Here is a 23,856-nt window from a genome sequence, read left to right on the forward strand (position 1 = left end):
ATTCAGGCCTGCAAGTCAAAGGTGTAGCAGCCCACCTTCAGTTTTCAGCTTTGATTGCCAATAACTTTGAGAAGGCTAAGGAGAAGGGGAAAGAAAAAGCTGTAGTGAATGAAGCAGCAGGCTGACCTTGGGGTTTTCCCCTTGTTTAACAATTGCTTGGAAGGCATGAGAAAGATGATCCACGAGGCATTAGCTGTATCCTGTTATAAGCGTTAGTCTGAAGGCTTATGTAAAATGGAGACATCTGTTTTTTCATTCATCTCACTATGCTTGCACCACAAAAGGCTTAATATCAATCTGAGTGTTTTACCATTCACTGATAAAACTAATTATGGTAAATCCTGTGGAATATAGTGTTTTGTGAGTGCTTTATAATATTTCTCATTAATTTTGCAAAGCATTTTCAATTCTCAAATGACACCTTAGAAACCTTGCAGGTGGACACCATAAATACATATCTGAAATGGCTCTGTTAGTGCTGGAGTTCAGGTCTAGCTGTTCCTCCTTACCCATAGACAGGGGAGCAAGCCCAAACGGGTTAGGAGTGAACTTAGAAGGGAAGGCTGCACCTTTAACACCCAGATCTGTCATGTTAATCATTCTCCCTGCCTCTCAACCCATCCTCTTGAGGCTGGAGAGCTGTTGTAGTCCCAGGAGCATCTCTGTTTCCTCCAGGAGAACAGGGCCCCGTACATTGGTGACACGGAGGGTAACTTGCTGTTTCATTCCTACACCAGTGGAAGCTGTGGATATGTTGAGAGGCGTTTGTGTGAATGGTTTCTGTTCCATTAGCTTGGGTTCCCATGTTGGTAGTGGCTTTTTGGGATGGGGACAGGCTGCTGTGTTTGTTTGTTTGTTCACTCTCCTGAGCTGACCAAAGGAGAGGTTATCACCAGTGCTGTCACCACAATGAGCTCATTCCATGCAACATGGTGTCCTTTGTGTGTGTGAGTCCTGCTCTGGCAGACTGGTCTGTGGTGGGTTAGGAAAAGACATCAGCTTCTTGGCAGAGGCAGGAGTGCTGTTGCCTGCTTTTTTGACCAAGTAAGATGGACTGCATGGCCATCTGAGCTAAAGAGGTGAAGAGAAATCATTCAGTCAAAGAACTTCTGTGTTGTCCCTTCAGCAGCACTAAAAACTCACTGCAGTTTTTGAAGAGGATGAAGGGGAAGGTCTGTATCTAAGCTAAGGCCATAATGACCTGATAGTTGGTTACATCAGTGTTGGTTTTGAAATGTTTTGATCTTGTTAAGTAGGGGGTAGCCACTCCTAATTACAGGGGTGAGGCTGAGTACTATGAGACACCCAAGTCAATAAATGTGTTCAAACACAGTAATTTATTCTGAACCCTGAAATGTAATCAGCTGCACAATGGGTTCCTATTAACTCCTGTCACAAAAATTTTCTCTAGGGACCAGGACACTATCCTCCACCCTGCTCTGTGGCACAGAGATCTAAAGCAAACTGGTGAGCAGATGCACTTGGGGGTCAGTTCTGCTGAGGTTTATTATCCTTTTCAAGGAGCAGGAGCTAATGTTTTAAGGATGGGCAGGAGGGCTGCAAAGCCTTAAGAAGGAATGAAGACATTGCAAATATGTCTGAAAAGATTAGGTTAGATCTCTGCGAGGAGGAAAAGATGTTCCAACTGCATTGTTACATGTGAAAATTGGATTCCTCCTCCAAAGGACAGCAGTAATAAAGCAGATGTTGCAGAAGCTTATTTTGCTGTGGGGATTATAGGGCAGAGTTAATTTGTTTTTACATTCAAGAACATTAGTTCTGAATAAAGCAGGCTTGAGTCTTTCTGATTTAACTTTGATTTTGGCTGGCTGGCAGTGATAACTTTTTAAAGTCACCTTCTAAATTCACAAGCTGGTGTTTAGTCATAACTGAGATAAAGAAATAAACAATATTTACTAGGGACTATACCCTTATGGAAGGTAGGAGCCTTAAATAAATTAAACTAATTGTGACAAATACAAAAATAATAAAGTCTGTTTCCCTTTGTTCTACAGCAGTTAGACAGCCTTGGAGAAAAGCAAGGAAGGCAGGAAGGGGAGAGCACTGAAGTGCTCAGCCAGCTTGGGGTACAGGGCTGAGGAGCATCTTGATCTGTTGTGGTTATAATCTGAGAGGACAGGATATTTTCTCAAATCAGAAAGGGAGAAGGTGAAGCCACTGTAATGGAAATCTGTTGCACAAACACATTTCTCTCTAATGATTGTGATCTATCCTAGCTTAATGGCTCCTAACAGGAAAAATCAGATTGAATTCACATTGCCAGGGCACTTGCAGCAGCAGATTTGATGCTAACTGGGCTGGGATGTGTCTGGAAATACAATGTATTTAACCCATTCTCCACTGCCTTTGTCTACTAACTCTCTCATTCAGATGTCTAGGGACACAAAGTGTGTATGCTCTACCATGATGATGTGGCAAGCATGTGCATCTCTTTAATATTAGACATTGATACTCGTTGCTTCCTTTGTTTTGTTTCATTTATTTGGTGTTTTTTTTTTTTTTTTTGTTGTTGATTTTTGTTGATTGTTTCTTGGGGTTATTTTTGGTTTTTTGGGGTTTTTTTTTGCCTGCATGGTTAGGTTTTCTTGTAATTCCTGAGCAACACTTCTTTTACTTGCCAACCTGACAAAGTTTGTTTTGGCCCCCACTGTGTGTCCCTCCTTGTAGAGCTAGCAAGATGCATGCATAAATTTGGGTTGGTTTGATCTTTGGCTCACCTCTGCCCTATATAATGGGAGTAACATTAGTGTGCAAATAAACCCCTGACAGAGATTCTCAGAGAATGACAGAGCATCTTTGTGTTGGGCAGGAAAAAAATCTTGTTTCTTATTCCCAAATAAATCTGGCTTATGTCTTTTAGAAAAACTGTTCTTATAGATCACATTGCCATGGGTGGGGGGGAAATTTACAGTCAGCTGAAAAGGGACTTGATTTGGTTCAAGTTTTATTCCTTGGCTGGGTCCCATGGGCTGTCAGAAAAACAGTGTATTCCTGGTCAGGTCTGGTAAACAAGGAGGGACAGAAAAGGAGGGAGGGCAGGCTGCACAGAGCCAACCCTCTGCTGCCATGCTCCTTTTCACAGAAACAAGATGGGTAGTTCTGTTCTTTGATGTGAAAAGAGCCCTCACAAACCCTCATGAAGAGAAAGCTTATAGCTGAAAATTCAGTCACTCGTCTGAAAATTGTGATCTTTATCATTCTCTCTTTCCTTCTTCAAAATGTGGGGATAGAGAGCCAAAAGACAGCCACAGCAGGATTGTGTTGTGCACAGGCAGCTCTGCAAAACTCAGCTGCTCTCAGGTCCACCATTTCCCTGCAAGAGGTATCTGCAATTTTAGCTTGTGAGATCATCCCAGATTATCCCAATTTGTGTAATGATTCAGTTCTGGAAGTAAACATCCACCAGCTCACTTAACTCATTTCACTTATGTTATAAGCCAGGCTGAAAATCCCAGACTCCAGCAGGAAGACACGAAGTCCAGCTTTTTTCTGCTTGCCTATTGTTTGTCTCCAGTGCATGGGAATAGTTTTTATCTCGTGTATAGCCTCTGTGCCCTCACACAGTCCATGTTTTCCTGTTATCTAAGGCCTTTTTCAACTGTTTTCATATCACATGTGAAGTGAGTTTGTTTCAGCAATGCAAATGGTTTTGTACTGAATATTGTTGCAGTCTTTCTGCTACAGACATGTCTCCTTCCTCACAGCACAAAGAGTTACCTTTCCTCCATCAGAAATTGTAACAGTATTCTCAAAGCTAGTCCAGCAGCCTTTTTTTTTTTCAAGAACTTCCCCAGCTAATTCCTACTACATAGTGGTAAAAACTTTAAAAAACTTCTAGAAAATCAGAATAAGTTTTTATGTAATCCTAGAAACAGAAGATTAAGGAAATTCACCAAGCAATTTCAAGTAGTCTGGATCACAAATATAAAGACTAATTTAAGTGCAGTCTCTTTGCTTTAATAAGGAATGATGTGATGCTTTTGGACTTACCAGTCATATGTGCTGCAGTCACTGTCTGAGTCAAGACCATATTCCTGCTAGCAGAAGGTAACTCTAAGGGCTCTGCTTTTCCCTAGGCAGGTGTTTGTGTGGTGTTTAGGATGCTTGCTATGTAAAGCATGCCAATATGCTATGGAAAAGCTGGGATATATGTTCCAGGGACTGGTGATTTCATTTGGAAGACCTGTCTAAGGAAGAAAAGGACTCAAATATATCTTAGTTTTTTTGGCTTTGAGCTTGCTAAAGCTTTTCCTCTTTTTCCAAGGCAGTGCAGCTGTGGTGAGATTGCTGAGGGCATGCCCAGGATTATCAGGCTGTAGTCTGTCAATCAAAAGATAAACAGCTTCAGGGTCCCAAGATGTCTCTCTCCTTGTAGCTGCCCACTGTCTCCCCTGTAGAAGTGATAGAAACACATGGATATGGTTCAGTGCAAAGTCTGGCTTTAGTTTAAGTGAAAGGGAAGAAAGAAAAAGGCTTTCAGATCAGGTAACCAGACTTTTCCCCGTCTTGGTTTGAGAAAAGTGTCTGCCAAGGGAAGCAGGAACTTCCCTTGGTATAGAAAATATTACCTACTTCCCTCTGAATTATTATAACTCTGAAATTAAGGGGCTTTCAGGCAAAGATCTGAGAAAAGGAATAACAGTTCTTTACGAACATCTATATATATATATATATATATATATGCTGCAGCAGCCATGGAGTGTCCTGGCAGGCCGAGGGGGTGGGTTAGAGTGCAGTGAAAAAAGCCTGAGGCATCAGCAGCAGGGTTCTCCACAGCAGCTGCCGTACGCACCCTCCGGGAAGGTGGTCTCGGTCTTTTCCCCCGAGGCACCCGAACAGATGGCAAGGGTCCTTTCCAGTGGGGCAGGGTGCCAGTAAGGTCCCAGCTCAATGGCTGCTCTCATGAGCAAACGCTCAGCTGGGGTAGGAGAAACAGGGCAGGGCTGGGCCCTGCCGGCAGCAGTGAATTGCCTCCCCAGACAGCAGCTCCACTGTCCTCCCCCGAAGCCCAGAGAGCCAGGAGCTGCCAGCCTCTTTTCCCCAGGCCAATTCCTGTGGTATGTCTGCCCCTCCAGAGAAACCCCGCAGTTAGGAGAGGGGCCAACTGTACCCTTCCCATGGAAACGTCTCTTGTCTCTCCTAAGTATCGGTTATGGTTTCTTAGCGACAGATGGGACAAAATTCCATGAGAGAAAGAAACAAAAGGAAAAATCCTAAACCCCAACAGCCCCAAAGCAGAGCAGGAAACCCTCCATGTTCTGGTCCACCGTACCTTCTAAAGACAATCAGTAACTTCTGCCAAAGTGAAGAATGAGCTGCTCAAAAACCAAAGTTTTTTAAGCCTCTCCACAGCCATCCTCCATGTCCTGTCTGACCATGTCCCTAGGTTTGTCTTCTTCCTCCACTCCTGCACAGTCAGTGATTAGGTACTGACAAACTCCAGGCAGATCCAAGGGGAGTATCTAGAGAAAATAATGTTGTTTTCCTTTAGATTAATGCAAGCCAAAGACAAAATGGATTGCAATACTGAATCTTGAACACTGTGTGTACCAGCTATAGCTGGAAGTTGCTTAGACAGGAAATGTTGCTCAGTGGATTCCAGTCTGGCTTAAAAAAAGCAGCTGCCTGAGTTAAAACAAGTCTGTCATAACTCTTAGTGACTATTGTAGTCATAAGTCTCTCAGCTAAAGTGTTTTGTGACTGCTAAATGCCAGTGTTTGGAGGAAAACAGTGCTTTGATAAAAATGAGGGGAGTTGGTATTTTTATATTAAGTAGGTGGAATGGTCAGTTGGATGGTAGTATGAGATGGTACATAGCTGAGTATGTTTTATTGCTGAAGTTTCTTCTACTGCAGGTTTTCAGATATTTTGTGCCAGTATATTAAAAACCAAAAGCTGTTTATCTATCTATCTATCTATCTATCTATCTATCTATCTATCTAATTTTTGTTTACTTGTCTCTTTTGTTTGTTAGTCACAAAAAGACTTGAGGCTGCAAGTGTTGAGTGTGGGGGCCTTGTTCACATAACTCATGCATCCATTATGTGAATGGATCCTTTGTCACTTTGCGTATGTTTTTTGTTTGTTGACTTAAATTGAAATTAAAAACAGATGACAAAATTGTGATGAGGCCATGGAGTCTTGTTTGGGAAGGAAAAAAATAGCTGTTACAACATTGTCCTTGAATAAAGGAAAAGCAAACAAGAAGGCTTTTGAGCTAGGAAGCTGATGTTCCTGCCTTCACTGATGTGGCAAAGGATGCAGAGAAGTGAGTGCTGCTCAGTGGGATGCATCAATCAATGACTGAAAACTGAAACCTGCAGTTATTTATATTTGGATGCTACCTGTGCGTGGCCAAGTCCTGAATACCATGACTCCACCTCCCACCCTTTCCCAAGCCCCGGAAGCCACAACCCAACAGACATGTCCCCTCCCATCCTTCAAAGATAGTGCTGCTCTTTGAAGTGACTGTGCCATTAGTGGTTGGTCGATCTCCTGTTATTTATTTACTTTAGTCCCAATTGCCAGGACACCTACTAGTTATGCAGCGTGCTTCTGTGCTTGGCCTAATGCTGTCACCATCTGACAGGGTGGCAAGTGTGCAGAGCGAGCCAGGACAGCAGAACCTCCTCCTGCAGCAGCCCCTGGGGCGGAAGAGAGGCCTAAGGCAGGTGAGGACACAGGCAGTAATGAACAAACCTTCTCTCCTGCTCCGGGATTTGGTCTGGCTTTTCTTGTATGGGGCTGTTTGGACATGATGTGTGGATGGGATGTGTCACTTCTACCTAAGTTTTGCTGTACTAGGGCAGTCCCTTGACTTAGCAGGGACCATAGCACAAATCGTAGGTGTGAAGCCAGGAGGTGCCCTTTGTTTTCAATTCCTCAGTCTCATCCTCTGCAGGCTTTTTTCTTATTACTAATAATAAATTATGGCCATACAACCTGCCCTGCATTACATTCAGTGTTGAAACTGAAACGGCACAAAGCCCAGAAGTTGGTATGATGGAAATGGAAATATGAATGCCATGATATGAATTGATATGAAGCCATGGAGACCTTAAAACACATATCTACTAAAAGCAGAGTGAGGGGACATCAGAGGTACAGACAGTGATGTTCTGCTCTCAGAGGAGAAGCTGTGCAGCATGTGCCCACACATCAGCCTAACTCTCTGTTCCCATGTTCAGCTCCGACGGCCGCTGCTGTCACGTCAGAAGACTCAAACGGAGCCTCGGAGCCGTCACGGAGCTCGACTTTCAACCACCAGAAGGAGCATCCAGCCAAAGCCTAAACCCTGTGGTAGGGCACTGCTGCATTTCCAGGGCCAGCTCTCTGCACTGGAAAGTAGAAAATGATGTGGTTTGAGCTTAAAGGAATAGAAGGTTGTTTGTAGCTGATATTAAAGTGAAGTTCTAGAAGCTTTATACTTTGTCCTAGTACATGGATATCCTATCGGAAATCCACCCCCTCAAAACACTTTGATGCTTTCTCCAGAGGTTTTCAAGGTCAAACAGGACATGGACAATGAATGACCTTGTTTCCAAGAGTTATGGAGAATTTAGGGGATGGGTTTCCTCTAGTCAGGATGCCTCATCCAAAACCTCCAGATGTGCAAGTCTGGAAGTATTGAGAGTAGTAGAAAGAAGGACATGGCCCATCATAAGCTTAGCAGTAGAGAGCTCTAAGGACTGTACATGGAAATGAATGTAGGACTGTTCCAGTCTGTGCTGCATGTTTCCAGCAGTCAGCACTGCCAAGCTGAGCAGGTGGCTGTATTCTGTACCATCTGAAGTGAGCAGTGAGCTTTGGAGGAAACATCTGGAAGAGCAAAGGTTACTTGTGAACTTGCTGGGTTTCAGCAGGAGTGTGCTGGGGCAACACCACTGCTGGAGCTATTTGAAATATAAAAGTTAACAAAATATAATTAAAAGCAGGAATGGGAATATCAGTTTTACTGTTTTTAGTCTAGCTGTCTTTACTCGGTGCTCTTCTGTTATTCCTGGCTAGCAGACTGAGTCTGCAGGAATGAGGAGATATCTGTTGCACTTTTTTTTCTTAGATTTTCAGCAAAACCTTGGGCAATTCTCCTACCTTTTTGTATGCCAGTTTTTCTTTTATATTTGAGGGCATCACATGGGAATTCAACTCAGTGTATTCTCCTGGAATGGTAAGATGTTATAGGTGGTATTTTTCTCACCAAGCCATGACAAGGATAGGTGTACTGGCTAGACTTCAGGAGATCCCAGAGTCTTGCTGTGGCTGCAGTGGAAACCCAGGAGAAAAGACTTTTAGATTAGATTCCGATTAGACAGCTTATATAAAGATGGAAGGAACCACAAATCCTGTCTTAGTTGTTAAACCCCCGTGGATCCTCTCTCTTCTTTTCTTGTGTATTTCTTCCCAAATTTTAACCCTGATTTCCTGGGCTTTGTACCCTCCAGCGGAGCAGAAGCGCTCGGTGACGTTCACGGAGGCGCAGCCGGAGGCACCCCCCGCCTGCGCCGCGGACCCGCCGGCGCAGCAGCTGGGCTGCAGCCGCAGCAGCCCCCAGGCCGCCGGCCAGCAGGAGCCCCTCAGCAAACCTGGGCTGACTTCCTCGCCTGCCATCGTCGTGGCTGATCTGCACAGCCAGGTAACGTCGCTGCTGTGTCTGCAGCCCGTGTCCCTTCACAGCCAGGTAACGTGACACTGCTGCGTCTGTAGCCTGTCTCCCTCTACTTCCAGGCACTGGGAAGCGCCGGATGCATTACAGCACTGCGATGAAAGCTGGCAGGAGGGTAAAGACAGCAAACTCTCCTTTAGGCTGTTTGCTGTCAAGCCCCTGCCTCTGTAAAGCCATTCCTTTCCAGGTCAATGTAACAATTCTTAATTTGAAAATACACTTTCTGCATCTTCCCTTTCCATATTCCCATCACATGTGGACCTAACCACCAAGGCAAGCTGTCCTCAACAGGTTTTCACAGCTTGCTCCCTGAGAGATGCCCCCTTAAGGAGGGAATCCATCAAAGTCTCAGGACTGTTTAGGCACCACATTGCAAAAGAAATTGCTTGTCCACACATTTTTCTGTGTTGGCCCCCTATAAGCATTGTGCAGGGACAATTCCTGACATCCCTTCAAGAAATCACTTTTGTACGCCCAGATATCCAGTGTCCTTTGAGGTTTATGTCCTGTGCCATGCACAAATGAATGATCTCTCTCATAGATCATAGAATGAATCACAGAATGGTTTGGACTCCTTCCACCCCCTTCCACTAGACCAGGTTGCTCCAAGCCTGTCCAGCCAGGGCTTGAACACTTCCAGGGATGGGGCAGTCACAGCCTCTCTGGGAAACCTTTTCCAGTGGCTCACTATCCTCAGTAAAAAGGATTTTTTCCTAGTATATAATGTAAACCTACTCTCTGTTTGAAGCCATATGCTAAAAAAGATTAAACGAGGAAGTGTTAATGACTCAAATCAGATAACCTTTCTGATCTTTGATGTAAATTTGATCCACCAGCAAAAATCTATTGTTAGGTATAATTTTAAGGAATTTATAATCTACAAGTGCCTGGTTCCTTATGGTAAAATGCAAATCTGAATGAGAAAATACTTTACAGACCTTCCTTTCCTTTCCCCCCCACCTCTCCCTGCTGCTTTCTCTGAGCCTGACCACCGGCTATCCTCAACTGCAGAGCGAGGCACACTCTGCCGAGGAGGAGAAGGAAAAAGAGGAGGGCTTGGAATCGCGGCCAGCCACAGCGCAGAGCACCCCGCCCCCGCAGCTGTCTGACACCGAGGACTACGCGGGGCTGGAGACCACCAGCCTGCTGCAGCACGGGGACACCGTCCTGCACATCAGCGAGGACAACGGCATGGAGAACCCTCTGCTGGCCACGCACTTCAGCTTCACACACGTGGAGCTCGGGGAGACCGATGTTGATCTAGATGAATCTCATGTGTGACTCTTGGGGAAGTACAGTGGTGGGGGGAGGAGGAAGGAAGTGTTTGCCTTTCCTTAGAGTTCCCTGCTAAACAGTAACTAATTTAAACAAGAGCACTTTATTGTCCAAGAGCAGGAAATAGCTATCAGCCGGTTGCTATAGACTGGCAAATTTCTATTTGTGAGATCTCTTTTCAGTTCAGGGCAGGACCACAGCAACCAAGAGTTGGTACAGAATTCTCAGGATAGGGCTGTGTAGGCAAACGTGGTCCATGGAGCCCTGATCTGGCAGCCATGTACTGTGATCAGCAGCCTCACTGGGTAATGGGCTGTTGGACTGTGTGAGACAGACAAGTCTCTACTGAGACTGTGCCTGAGATTTATTTTTGTAGTGTTTTTGAGAGGAGGGCTACCACAGCAGCTGAATCCAAGGCTCCTACACCTTGGATTCAGTGACAGAAAGTACCAATCTAATGCTTGATTTTCTCAAGCCTGGGACCATTGTTTCTAACATGCAGAGCAACAATAAGCACCATAAAGCAATTAGATTTTTTTTTTTTTGGCACTGCAGACTTTAGTTGAGTTTACTTTTGTCTGTTAGTTCCATTCCACTCTGTAAAACATTGCCCTTGTGCTACAAAAATATTTGCTCTGCAAAACTAAATACAGTATATAGCGTAAGCAGGAATGCATGTGCTGTCCACAGACACAGATGGGCAGGGGCTGAGTGGTCTGCAGGTGGTATAAATAACCACACTGTCCTGCTTTAATGTACTGAGCTGTTCATCTCCAGAGTTTAAAAAAATACTCCAAGAAAACTGCATCTGGAAATGTGTGGATCTTCTGGCCCCAAGCAACTGCTTCCCTGATGTTGTTGGATGTAATTAGAGGGATTTAAAGTAAATATTTATATATGGTATTTTCATGTTATATATATATATTAAAAAAAATATATATCTGTACATTGTAAACAAAGGATGGATATTGCAGGGCAGAAACTTGATGAAAGAATCTATTTTTGGCATGCTGAGATTGTATTTTAAGAGGTTCCATTTTATGTATGTAACGTTCATGGCTGCAAGTATTAGATAAATGTGTGTAACATTTATAGAAGGTGGAGATCCCTAGGGGGATCAGCTGAAGCTGAAGTCACAGCTGAGTTAAAGGGTTTTTCTGCAGCATCATGGAATTACACTGAAATGTGAATTTAGCCATTAGCTGCTGACAGGCAAACTACAAAATAGCTGTGAAACAAACCATGAAATGATCAGCAATGCCCAAAGAGACCCTTGGGAATCATACACTGCCTTTTTTGGCTCATGTTAGACTAAGTGGAGTTTATAATCATGTCATTATTGTGCAGAAAATGTTTTGGATCATCCTGAGAGTATCTAAAACGTGCTCATTACCACTTTGGCTCCTGAGGGCCTGCAGTTTGGACACACACATCATAAACCAGCCTTAGTAAGGAGGGAAATTATATCCTTCTAGCCATCTCCACAGAAAGGACTTGCAGCTCTCCTCCTGGGCTCTGCAATAGCTGTTGAAGTACTGCCCCACAGACAGCTGCCTTGCTGCTGTAGTGCAGCACACAGGTTTGCCTGGGGCTGAGACCATTAACCACACACCTGGCAGCTGCTTTCAGCCTGTGCAGCCCACGGAGCCTTAGGCTGTGCTGCCTGGCATTTGCCAAATGCTCACATTTGACAGGAGCTGTGCACACCACTCTGGGCAGGGAACTCACTCACATTAAACCTCTGAAGAGAGCAAAAAGCCATTTTTGTCCCAGGTGCTGAGCATGCTCTGCTGCCACTGTTGGAGAGAGAAAGAGAATCTCGGCATGTCTTGGGAACAGCAGGGCTGGAAAAACCAACTATTTTCATAGTGCACCACCTCCATCCCCCACATATATGGGGCTATATAATGTACAGGTGGTGCTTAATGCAGCTCCAAAGGGTTCTTGGTCTTGGAAGAGAGGTGACAATGTCCCAGTGGATGTCTTGGATAGCAAACTGTTTCCTCTGCTTCTCAAAACATGCTGTACTGCTTTTATCTCCTTAGTGCACTGGAGCCTGTTCCAGCTACCTGTAGGATGCTGCTTTAGATTAGCTCCCAGCTCAGAGGTCACTCCAGGAATTGCTAAATTCCAGATGTTAAGTTTTATTATTAACACTGATGCACAAATGAGAAAAAACCCCACAGCTTTGCTTTCAAGTCCCCAGATAGGCTTGGTCACTGGCAGTCTGGGGGGAGGAAAGCTTCAGACATGAGCTGAGTAAATGGCTGGGACACAACACACACAGAATTCATGGTGCACTTTATAGAGTGACTTTTTCTGCAGAAAAGGAGGAAGCATCCTCCTTAATGAAAAGTAGAGGCCTTCCCACAGTACTCTACTCTAGAGATGACAAAATAACTGTGATTTACTTCATTTAATTCCGTGTATATAACGTTCAAGTTTCCACTGTCACAGGCGAATCCACAGTAGTAAGCCATAGCAAGGACTAAAATGCCTCTTTTTAATGTCTACCCTACTAGAAATCAATGCAACTTCTAAACGATGTAATCTGCAATTTAGTTTTATCCAGGTGGCTGGGCAGCTGGCTTTGGCTGTGTGGGATGATTGCGGAGAGATGGCACAGACAGGCCAGCCCGTCAGCCTGCCTTCCCATGCGTTTTACTGTCGTATCATTGCATTTACTGCTGTCCTGATGAGTGGCATACCAAGTGCTTTAGCTGCTTTGTGCTGTCCGCCGGTGTCTCCGCGCCAGCCCCGGTGTTATTTCTGCTGTGAAGACATTCGATGCTGCTTTACATAGTGCTAGCCGCCTTAACCGCATGTCGTGTTCAGCGATCTCCGGCCGTGCCTGTCTTGTCCACGTGTCACTCCGTCCCGTTGCCTCAGCATTTTATGCAAACGTTGTCCCGAGGATTAAATACAAAGGAACGACGGCAAAGGACAGAGTTCTGTGTTTGAGCCTCTTGCGTAACGCGGTCGGTCTCTGGCGCTCCGAAGGGTTTCCACACGCGCTTTTCTTCCGGGACACCGACGGCGCTCGTTAATGTTTACCCATCTGCTCCAGGCCCGGCGCGGGGCCGGGACTGTGCTTTGGGGGGACAAAATACACCTGGTTGGGAACTTAAAATCACCTACACTGGGGTTATTACTACTATTGTTGTTATTTCCGCCAGTTTGGGGCCCAGGGTGCGGCTGGTGCCGCGTCAGCGCGGCCCTGAGGGCGGAGCGGCGGCTCCAAGATGGCGGAGGCACCGCCCCGCCCCCGCCCGCCCGGCGGGCCCGCCCTCCGTCCCGGCAGCAGCCGCGGCCGCAGCGATGGCGTCGGGGTGTCGGATCGGTCCCTCCATCCTCAACAGCGACCTGGCGGCGCTGGGCGCCGAGTGCAGCCGCATGCTGGACTGCGGGGCCGACTACCTGCACCTGGATGTAATGGACGGGTAACGCCGGGGACGGGCGGGAACGGCCGGGCCGGGGGCGCGGGGGGCGGGCGGAACGGCCCGCTCCTCCCGGCCGCACGGGGTAACCTGTGGGCGGGCGCGTCTCTCTCTTCGGCCCCAAGACACTTCGTCCCGAACATCACCTTCGGCCACCCCGTCGTGGAGAGCCTGCGCAAGCGGCTGGGCCAGGAGCCCTTCTTCGGTAAGGGCCGGGGGCTGCGGGGCGCTGCCCCTCCGGCGGCGGGAGCCGGCCCCGCTGCCCGCTCGCTCTCCTCTTCCAGACATGCACATGATGGTGGCCGCGCCAGAGCAGTGGGTGAAGCCCATGGCAGTGGCTGGTGCAAACCAGTACACCTTCCATCTAGAAGCGACGGACAATCCCGGGGCACTGATAAAGGACATTCGGGAGAATGGCATGAAGGTGAGGGCAGAACACGCTGCGCTCTGCTCATCTAACAGCTGACCAGTGACAGGAGCTGAGGGAGCCTGCAGCTGTATCAGGGGAGGTTTGGGCTGGATAGCAAGAAAAGGTTCTTACCCCAGAGGGTGGTCGGGCACTGGACAGGCTCCCCAGGGAATGGTCACAGCCCCAGGGCTGCCAGAACTCCAGGAGTGGTTGGAGAAGGCTCCGAGTCACAGAGTGAGATTGGTGGAGTGTCTGTGCAGGGCCAGGAGCTGGCCTCGATGCGCCTTGTAGATCCCTTCCACCTCAAGGTATTTTGATTCCATGGTTTTATGGAAAACTCGTTGTTGCCACTTCAGGTGGTCTAGGATTGGCACATGCAGCCCAAAACCACTGTGCATGAAGTGTGTCTTCAATTTTAGTGAAGAAAATCTGGAATTTTTAAATAAAGAAGCCTGTTCTTCCTGCCATTACACAGTTGTGTAATTACTTCCTAGGAATCTGTATTGAGCCAGTCTTGCCCTGACGTGCACTTGGATTTGGCTTCCCTTCCTGCAGGTTGGCTTGGCCATCAAGCCTGGCACAACGGTTGAACACTTGGCACCTTGGGCCAATCAGATAGACATGGCTTTGGTGATGACAGTAGAACCTGGGTTTGGAGGACAGAAATTTATGGAAGACATGATGCCAAAGGTAAACTATGTTTCTCTTTCATTATTTATTGAGCTAAAAGCTAGTTAACAGTAGGGAGTACAGTGGTGAAGTAGGTAAACCTTGTCTAGATGTTTGAGAAGCTGTAGGGTGGCAGCTCAGTGCTCAGCCTTTTATCTGTTTCCTCAGGTTCAGTGGCTCAGGACACAGTTTCCCTCCTTGGATATAGAAGTGGATGGAGGAGTGGGACCTGACACCATTCATAAGTGTGCAGAGGTAAGAGGTTGCAGCAGAGCAGCCCTCTCAGTCACTGTGCTGAGACTTATCAACTCCCAGAAAATAAAGCTTAGGAGAAATTTTTAGTTTCCAGAGGGAACTGTAAAATACATTTAATATAAAAATCTTTTTGAGGTCTAATTTTGTGCCTTTTTAAAAATAGTGGCTATTGAAGCCTCCCCTAAGCTAAAGAAGTTTGTTTCTTTTATGTTGGTGTAAACAGGAGCAGTGTGATGAAGAAATTATGTATTTGGGGATTTCAGCTGTGTTTTCTGAACTTGACTTGGGGTTGCAGTTAGGGCTGTGTCAGCTGTGTCCCACCTGTTTGCACAGCAGCCCAGAATTCCCACCTCCAGTGTTTTCCAGGCAGGCAGGGGCTGTGTTCCATGTGACTGAGCAGTGTGTGCTGTCCCCCAGGCAGGTGCCAACATGATTGTGTCTGGCAGTGCTATCATGAAGAGCGCAGACCCCAGGTCTGTGATCAACCTGCTCAGGAACGTGTGCTCAGAGGCAGCCCAGAAGCGCAGTCTGGACCGATGAGACCTCCCCAGCCGTGTTCCAGAAGCTCTGGCCATGCAGGAGAGCCCTTTTCTCGTGCATAAGCAGGGGCTGGATGAACACCAACCACAGAAACTTCTTGCTGCTGAACAGAGGAAGCATTCCGTCACTGCAGTGAAGCAAGCAGCAGTGGGAAGCGTTCTGGCTGTCTTTCAGGGTTGGAAATGCAATGGTCTGAACCTGTCTCTTGATTTTGTGGAGGCTAATTTTGTGGCACAACCTCTAATGCTGGCTGGATTGAACTACAGTCAGTTTGTTGCTTGCTAGAAGAGTGTAGCATCACCACAAGAATCACCCTTGTGGAAGACTCTTTAATCAAACTGCCTTCTGCTGTCTGTATTTTGTCATTTGATCTGTGCATTCCTACAAAACTTTTTCCACTACTGCATTAAACACCCCTTCCTTGGTGTGTTAAGTTCTTGAAGCTGACTGTCATAAATAAATGGGTTTAGGAGTAAGTTTAAGGAAAAGGCAGCTTAAGAGTGCTAAAAAAAATCTCAGTGATGGTAGAAATGTTCCTGCCCTTTGCCTCTAGTGCATTGGAAGTACTTGGCTTATAGAATTCCAGCATCAGGTAAGTCAGTGCAGCATCTTTACCAGATCATGAAGTGGGGAATATCTCCTCACTTACCTTTCAAATAGCCAGTTAAGACAGCTGTATCTGAAATTCCTGGAAGTGATGGAATTCCTCAGGAGAATGTTGCTTTAATACTCTTCAGATAAGTAAAAAGCTTTTTCTTGCCGCACAATCTCCTTGGTTTGTATCTATGTCTGAGTAAATGATTAAGATGGTAACATACAGAAAGGGTAGCTGCTGAAGAGATATGTAGATTGAAATGCCTGGAGATGGGTCTGTAGAACAGCTTGTGGAACCAAACAGCCATCAGTCCTTCAGTTTGCTGTGTGCACAGGCCTGGCCTGTTTGGGCACATGAAAGGTGAGCTACAGTGCACTAGAGGAAGGCTGAGCAGGCCATTTTTAGGCAGACCTGTCTCCCATGGCTCTAATTAGCACTGCTGGCTCTTAAATATTTCATGGTATTCCGTGTGGCATTTTTCCCTTTAAGTTGCAATGACAGAAGGGGTGCAGACAGTCTGCTGCCTTGGGGGGTCAGGCAGGAGGCTCAGCAGCTGCAGTTCCCACAGGGCCAGAGTCAGCTCCTCTCTTTGCAGCAGCACTGGGCAGGTGTCACCCAGCAGCAAGGGGCACTGCCCTTGGTGAGCAGCACGAGCTAGGGCCAGTTCAGGTACTCTAGACAAGTATCTCAAATTGCTGAACTGCCACATTTTTTCTGGGTGGTTAGTTGTGGTTCAGGTGAACAAACATTGCTACCTGTTTCCACCTACAACCCCATTTGGGAACTAGCACAAGAAAACTGGAGTTGTGTAGACCTGCTGTACTGAGAGATATTTCAGAAAAGGTTTGCCAAAAGCAAGCTTGGCCATGAAGGCTGTAGTCCCAAGGGCTGTTGGGTGTATGTTAGAGCAGCTTATCCATGCTTCTGGAAAGAACCAGTGTGGAGTTTAGTGTATGCATGGACAAACAGTCATGGCTCTGGTAGCTAAAATGCAGGCTGGACAGCCACCAGCTGAAATGAAAATGCTAGTTCAGGATGTGGAGTGGCTTTTCATGCTGTTGAAAGCAGTAGGACAACAGCTGTAGTATACTAACCTCCTGCAGTTGAGTGTCAGCTGGATTGAAAGGATAATCAAGCTATTTCTGCTTTTTTCCTAATTAATTTGGGGGTGACATCCAAATCGTGCTAGTTAATTGATGGTACTAGGTTTTCTGGAGCCTTATATGTCCTCTCTTCACAGGCTGTAGCCATTTTGTAATTGTTTAAAGGATGGTAAGTTTGCACTTGTATTGACTCTTGGGTTAGGAGTCCTGTGGGAGAGATGTTACACTCACAAAGTAAAATTACTTAATTGCTTCCCACTCAAGTGAGTTTATGCAGGTGACTCCTGCTGCAACAACTTTTACACATCTGAGGTTAAATTTGTTAGTGACCATGTCCAAGAAATCACAGTGATCAATGATTCTTGTTCTTTAATCCTTAAGACTGTTTCAGTTTCTCACCTGTGTCCATTTACTGAAGGGATCTCTCTGGGGCCTGTTTAGGCCTGTCCTCCTGTACTCAGTAACAAGCCTTGAGTCCCAGGACTGGAACTGAGTGCTGACCTGAAAACCCCGAGAGCTGCTTGCAGGGTCTCCCCAGGGCCGAATAAAGCCCAGGCCCATGAGATGTTGCAATCCTCTGATAAGGTTTCAGCAGTAGGGGAGAGCACAGCCTGTTTAATTGAGGCACGTGCTCTAGAGTGGTCCAGAGTGATCTGACAGCACAGGTCTGTCTGAACTGGAAAACAGGATGAAAACAACCTGGACAGAGCCAAGTCACACTGGGCTTGCACGTGTGCTGCACAGGATGGCACAGCCCACAGCCCTGAGGGAGATAAAACACTGCAGGAGACACACAGAGCTGAGTTTTAATAGGGTTTAAAAATTCTTATTTGTACTTACATGCCATTAAGATCCTGGATGCAGAGATGAAGCATTTTAAACCCTCATAGCAGCAGGAAGCAGAACATAAGTGGTGTTAAAAAAAAAGCCTCAATTGAACATGGTAAATAAAGCACATGGAAAATGGTTTTGTGCAGCTGCAGACACCTACTTTCACGTGTGGGGGCCTTGCTGCATTAGGTTTTAAGTTGTTTTTTCACAGTCACTCTCTTAATGCCTTCAGACACAGCAGTATGAGCAGCACTAACAGCTGTTTTCACAGCTTAACAGCCAAAGAGAGGTTGGGTTTTGTCTTGGGTTTTATTTTCTGTTTAAAACTTTGAAAAGGAATGAAAACAAGCAGGGGATTCTGCACATTTTATGGCTTCAAGGATGAGCCTGGCTCCCACAGCAGGTACAGTTTCCTCATGACACCAGCATTCATGCAAAACTGACCTGCCTGGAGCTGGGAGCCCAGCTGTGCCAGGCCATGGGCTGCAGGCAGTGGAGCAGCCTACCAGTGCTGATTGCAGCTTGGAGTAGAGGGACAAATGAAAGGACAGGCCTGGTCCTGGAACCAAGCTGAGTTCAGCAAGGTTTTTAACCCTGTGCCAGTACTGAAAGGGGGCTGCTGAAAAATCAGGTGGGTCTGTCTGAGCCAAGACCCAGAGTGGAGACAGAGAAGGCAGGGCACAGGTCTGCAGCTGCTTGGGAACCACCTCACTTGCCATGTGCACACAGCACTGCGCACCTGGCCCTGCCAGCTGCAGGGATGCTGGAGGTTGGCAGCTGATGGGGAAATGCAGTCTGTTCCTGCCACATGCACATATCCTGCTCAGCTGCTGGCAGAGCCCTGTGCTGGCACTGTGGGAGGAGAGCAGCTCAGGCACTGTTCCCCAGCAGCCACAGTGTGCTGTCACAGCCACTGTGCTGTCACAGGCCTGGCCAGCTGAGGGGCAGCTGCTGGAGAAAAGATTTCTGCAGTGAGTGGGCTGGGCTAATGACCAAATAGACGTTTTGCTTCTGTCTTGGGCCTGCTCAGCTTTTCCCTAACTAGCCTTTTTATGGCTGTCTCATGAAGCAATAGCAAATTCCCACAAGGGCTGGCAAGAACATGGAAGGTTCACAGCTGACAGGGTTCCTTGCTCAGACCACTACCTGCCTCTGCAGTGGGCAAGGTACCAGCAGCTGCCTTAGCCCACACCAGGCTGGGCCTGCAGCCACACAATGGCTTGGCACTGCAGCTGGGAGCTGAACAGCCGTGCAGGGATGCTCTGCAGGTCCCCAGGCTAACCAGCCTGGGATAACCCACTCCTCTGACACAGGGGGTCCTTGCCCTCCTTTTAACAGCCTTCTGTTTCCACCCTCCTGTAACAGTCTGGATTGTATTTCCACTTCCTGGCAGCACTTTCAGGACAAGGAAGGCAGCTGGCCTGGCTGGCTGGTTATTTGGTCTGTCCCCTCCCCTAAAGTGCAGGAGTTACTCCCTCTGCCCCAGGATCAGACAACACAGGAAACCCATACCTTACAACAAAGCTGGGTGAGAGCTGGTCAGATCAGGCTTCCTAAGGAGTAGAAAGGGGTGTGGAAAAGACCTGCAAAACATCTGAGACACTGACCTTTGAGAAAGTTCCTCCTGGAAGCAGGTGCACGTGTAGGGCAAGAGAGAGGGCAGCAGACACCTCTGTACTGAGGCACTGAGGGGCCCTTGGCCTCACAGCATAAGTGCAGCAAGAGTACCCCAGCAAAGCTGCATGCCAAGCAGAGCTCTATGCCAAGAGGAAGTATTGCTGCTACTTCTTCACTTCTAAAAAGCCATCAAATTCAGACTATATACAACATATATAGAAATAACTTTTAATTAAAAAACCAACCTTGCATCAAAGATTATTGTATCAGACATTGAGGCAAGATTCAAGTTTAAGACAAACCAGTGTTAAAAAAGTGTTTAAAAAAATAATCAGAATGTGCAATAAACTACAATGTAGCAATAGGATGTAGTGTTGAAACTTTACTGAACTGTTTTCATATGCCCAGTGTGTATTTCCTGTCATTTTGACCAAAAAAAAAAATTGACACTAAAACTGGGTCGTCTGTCCAGTGCCATTCCAGATATTATACATGGAAGAAAACTGCACAAAAAACAGAGACTCCTATTAAATTGCCTTCAACTGTCCTACACAGAAAAACTGCCTGTTGATGGATTACACCTACATTCAATGTTTAATCTTTGTTAATACCTCTTGGGATTGCAGATACATTCCAAGCTATGCTATTCAGATGCAAGTTTAAACAACTTGCCTTTGTTTTCTCACTGTGCATGCACTGGGAAATCTATCCAGAATCACAATGGAAAGCTTTGGGGCTTTTTTTTTATTGCTCTTCAAGACATCAATCATCTTTTCCTTTCCAGCTAGTCACCAAATGTTGGCATACTTAACGAGACTCTTACAAGGCACTGTACAGAAATTGGAACAAGACTTTAACATATTAAAGCAAAGTATTATGAGCCTCATTAGCTACTGAAGGACTGAGGAAATAAGATGATCCAAACCACAACATTCCATGGGCTGTGTCACTGATTTGGCTCCACCCCTCTCTTCTCCTGTCTCTCCCTCCCCACGGGCTTGAAGCACAGATCCTGCTTCCCCCTGTGTCAGATACATTGACTGTGGCAATGCAATGCAGTGGCTACTTCTACCTTATTGCTTGAGGACTTCACCATGAAACATGCCCTGGCACTACTGAGAGCCATGACAAGCCAGATGCAAGGCTTCCAGATGTTTGAAGTGCTGGTTCTCACCTCCCCTTACCTCACACGTGCAGTTAGAGACAGGTTTTTGCCCTATGGTCATGCCACACAGGAGAATAATCTGAAGCTAATGCTTATCCCCACTATTTTCAAGTAGTTTTTCTGTGTTCAGTTGAAGTTGTTGGATAAGGTAAACAGCATCTCCTGCTGCACCAGAGTCCACTAGAACCAGATATGCATTTGCAAACAAACAAACAGAAAAGGATGATTATTGACAAATGTGGCAATATGACAACAGAAAGTGAATGGTGCCAGCAATTTATGTGCGCCCACTCCCGACATTGGGAATATTAGACTTCCAGCTTGAAATAATTACTTTCTCTTGGGGTTCAGGAAGAAGAAAGTGTTGTCTTTGGGATTTATCCTGCCTGTTACAAAGCAAGAAAGAAAATATATTATACGCAGCTAACATAAAGGTTTTGAATTGTGCTGTCATATGCTGTGTGAACGAGAGATTTTACCTTACACTTCTCTCCACCTTAATTGGCTTTCTTAATGAACCACATTATTCCCTGTCACCTTTGTTTCCTTGTACTGTTGCTTCCCAGGCAAATGCTTTTGCAGTCTTCTGACTCTTGGGTAGATTGTTTTCTTGGTGCATAGCCATTGTCTGGCACAGCAGTGGGTGTGCCTGGAGTGCAGGAAGAGTTGCTGGGGAAAGTTGCACTTGACATTTCAGTCTGATTCGTTACTTGATCTTGGCACAGTAAAGCTTCTACCTCTTCATCATTTAGTGGAAAAACTCGAAGTTCCCACAGCCCAGACTGAAAGGAAGCAGAAGAGTAGGAGTGAGGGTGAAAAAAGAGTATAGAGGATAAAAAGGGATTTCAGTTGAGTCTGAACTGATTAACTGTGTGCAGAATCATGTGCTATCAAGTAACAAACGAGTGTCTTTCTTTACAGCGTTTGCAGGGCTCTTCAGATAAAGAATACAACACTGCCAGGCACCAAGATGTAAGCTGGCTGCATAAGGGTTTGAAGTAATAATAGACCTACCCTTGAACAGGCAAAGAAACTCTTTTCCACAGTGCCAGACCATCAGGATGCCTGACCCCCTAGTGACCAGGCCTGTCTGGAACCTTGGCCAACATCCCTGAAAAAAAACCCAGCCCGAACCCAGTCCTTCCATATTTGCCTCAAAAACATGTGCCACGTGTACTGAGCAGTGAAACTTGTTGACAGATCTGGGATTAATTTACAAAGCACAGAAATGTAGTTCTAAACAGGAGTGCTGTGTTCAGTGCACATTAACTAAGGTGACAGTCTGAGATTCTGATCAGTGAGACAGGAGAATATCTTCAGGTTTCTTTGTTGTCACTGCAGAACTGACCAGAGCTGGAAGCTATTGGAAGCTCACCCACCTTCTCTTCCTGGCTCTCCATCCCTGAACAAGCAGAGCTGTGGGTTTCTGAAGCTGGCTCAGGAGCAGGGTCAGCAGTGCAATGGTCTTTCTGCACCACGTCCTGGCTGTGTCGACCATCAGCATTTTTGCTGTAAGATCTAGGGCAGAATTAGAAATGAGTTTTAAGAGCTACTCCCTGACCTTTCACATTGCCTTGAGCAGTTCACATTTTCTTTACAAAGTGTTCAGTTTCTCCATACATGGTACCTCCATTCTGCTTGCTTGAACCAAAAGGGCAGAGGAAAACTGGTGTGGTTCTTGACCTTGTTGGCTGGAGCCTAAGCAAAGCACCACGTGGAGGAACTAAGTGGATAAATGGCTGGGACAGGCACACTCTGGCTGCAGACAGATAGTGACTGTATCTTGCTCTACATGCTCACCAGAACTGTGATTTTGGATAAAAGAAATCAGTGAGCCACAGGCTGTTCCACTCAGGAGAGTGGCCTCACCCACAGGAGCCTGTGGGTTCCAAACTGCACTGTCAGCACTGTGCCAAGTGCAACTCAAGAGACAAGTCTTTGGGCTCCCCCTTGCCATTTCTGCTCTGGACTCAAGTGCAAAGCAATCAAAAATATAGTAAGATTAAAAAATTTAACCTCACTTTTAACAGAAATTTTAACTAGGTATAAAATAGTGGCATGTATCTGAATTGCCAGGTGGAATCCTGACCTTGCTCACGTCAGTGAGCAGTTTACTTCTGAATTCAAGCAGCACTAAGATTTTACCAAGGAGTTGAGTTTCAAAATTAAGGTACATGGAGGACTTTTCATTTTTCAGTATACTTTCTAAAGTTGGGACATTTTATGTTCAAAATTGCTTAAAATAATATGGCTTAGCTATATTTTTATCCTGCATTAAAAAAAGCTATCTTTTACTATTTATTCCTAGTGTCATGCTTCACTTTCAGACAAGAGTAGACACAAGCATATGATAAACACAAGAAAAAGTTATTCTAACATTTATAGGCTGCTTTTTGCCCTGGCAGACCGTAAAGTGATTTATGGGAATCATTTTCTCAGGGCCAAACTGCAGATGCAGCTTTACAATGTTTATTCTGATACACACCACTACTTTTTGCAAGACTTTTAGTGGTTATATTTAAATCTGCTGAGTTCTGCACCAGATGGCAAGCCTGTGAGAAAGAAAGTTATTGTGTGAATGGTTCAAAGTGCAAGGCCCTTGGCACAGCCCAGGACCCTTCAGTAACACATCTCTGAACACCGTGAAGCTTCATCTGAGTCAGGTGAGTGAAGAAGGTCTCATGATACACTGGGTGGCCAAAGTCATAGTAACTGGGAGTGGCACAGTCTAGCAGAGCTCTGTGTTCAGAGAGGGAGAAGAGATTTGTTTAGCAATGCCAGGTCACTAACATGCCCAATTTCTCTAAGTATGCATGCCTCAGCACTGCCTTCCCTTACCACCCACAAAGTTCAACATACCTGCTACTGTCCCTGATGAGTTAATTAATGAATGCCCTCATTTTCAAACTCCTGTGACAGCATTTCTGGCACTCCTGTACCACAACCCCACCAGGTTCAATAGGAAGGCTCTCATCAAAGCCAATACACCTGCCTGCTGTTCCTCCTGGGCCAGCGGCTCTGCTCCCACAGCGACCACCTCGCGCGCTCTCGCTCCTCGTACTTGGCGTGGCGCAGGGAAAAGGCTTTGTCTGACAGGTCTTCTCCCTGTGGGGAGACACAGGAGAGCTGGCAGTGTCAGCAGCACTGAAACAGCACCAGCCAGCATTATACATACCAGTATGATACATCATTCTGCAAAGGTCCCTTCAACAAACAAGGTAACGTGCTTTCACTACAAAGTCACATTTACACATGTTCAGTTTATGAGAGCTCTGGT

At 46.1% G+C, this 23,856-nt stretch overlaps 3 protein-coding genes across 8 annotated transcripts in view; 2 read left to right on the forward strand and 1 right to left on the reverse strand.

Moving 5' to 3' along the window:
* UNC80 (unc-80 homolog, NALCN channel complex subunit) overlaps positions 1-9,964 on the forward strand; it is a gene marked incomplete at both ends in the record, with an annotated part of 122,590 nt that extends 112,626 nt beyond the window's left edge. Inside the window, 4 exons of the mRNA XM_084209398.1 lie at positions 6,611-6,692; positions 7,209-7,320; positions 8,463-8,667; positions 9,697-9,964. Of these exons, the coding sequence (XP_084065524.1) occupies positions 6,611-6,692; positions 7,209-7,320; positions 8,463-8,667; positions 9,697-9,964 (667 nt within the window). The remainder of the gene's footprint in view (positions 1-6,610; positions 6,693-7,208; positions 7,321-8,462; positions 8,668-9,696) is intronic.
* A 3,294-nt stretch (positions 9,965-13,258) lies between these two features.
* On the forward strand, positions 13,259-15,705 carry RPE (ribulose-5-phosphate-3-epimerase). 3 transcript variants are annotated; one of them, XM_084209544.1, is made up of 6 exons: positions 13,259-13,398; positions 13,521-13,600; positions 13,680-13,819; positions 14,360-14,494; positions 14,642-14,728; positions 15,146-15,705. In XM_084209544.1, the coding sequence occupies exons 1-6, from the start codon at positions 13,277-13,279 to the stop codon at positions 15,266-15,268; spliced, it is 687 nt and encodes a 228-aa protein (XP_084065670.1). In that variant the 5' UTR covers positions 13,259-13,276; the 3' UTR covers positions 15,269-15,705. The 3 variants fall into 3 exon arrangements, with proteins under 3 accessions (XP_084065670.1, XP_084065671.1, XP_084065672.1); XM_084209545.1 differs by having other exon boundaries at positions 15,150-15,705; XM_084209546.1 differs by having other exon boundaries at positions 13,268-13,387.
* Positions 15,706-19,172: 3,467 nt separating this feature from the next.
* KANSL1L (KAT8 regulatory NSL complex subunit 1 like) overlaps positions 19,173-23,856 on the reverse strand; it is a 56,167-nt gene continuing 51,483 nt past the window's right edge. For 3 of the 4 annotated variants that reach the window (XM_084209208.1, XM_084209209.1, XM_084209207.1), the window contains 3 exons: positions 23,572-23,684; positions 21,959-22,097; positions 19,173-21,361 (listed from right to left, as the gene is read on the reverse strand). In XM_084209208.1, coding sequence (XP_084065334.1) covers positions 21,113-21,361; positions 21,959-22,097; positions 23,572-23,684 — 501 coding nt within the window. In that variant the 3' untranslated portion in view covers positions 19,173-21,112. The remainder of the gene's footprint in view (positions 21,362-21,958; positions 22,098-23,571; positions 23,685-23,856) is intronic. The other variant, XR_014616297.1, reaches the window with a different exon arrangement.

The sequence above is a fragment of the Fringilla coelebs genome (assembly GCF_963513975.1).
Source record: "Fringilla coelebs genome assembly, chromosome: 7".
NCBI classification, from domain to species: Eukaryota; Metazoa; Chordata; class Aves; order Passeriformes; family Fringillidae; genus Fringilla; species Fringilla coelebs.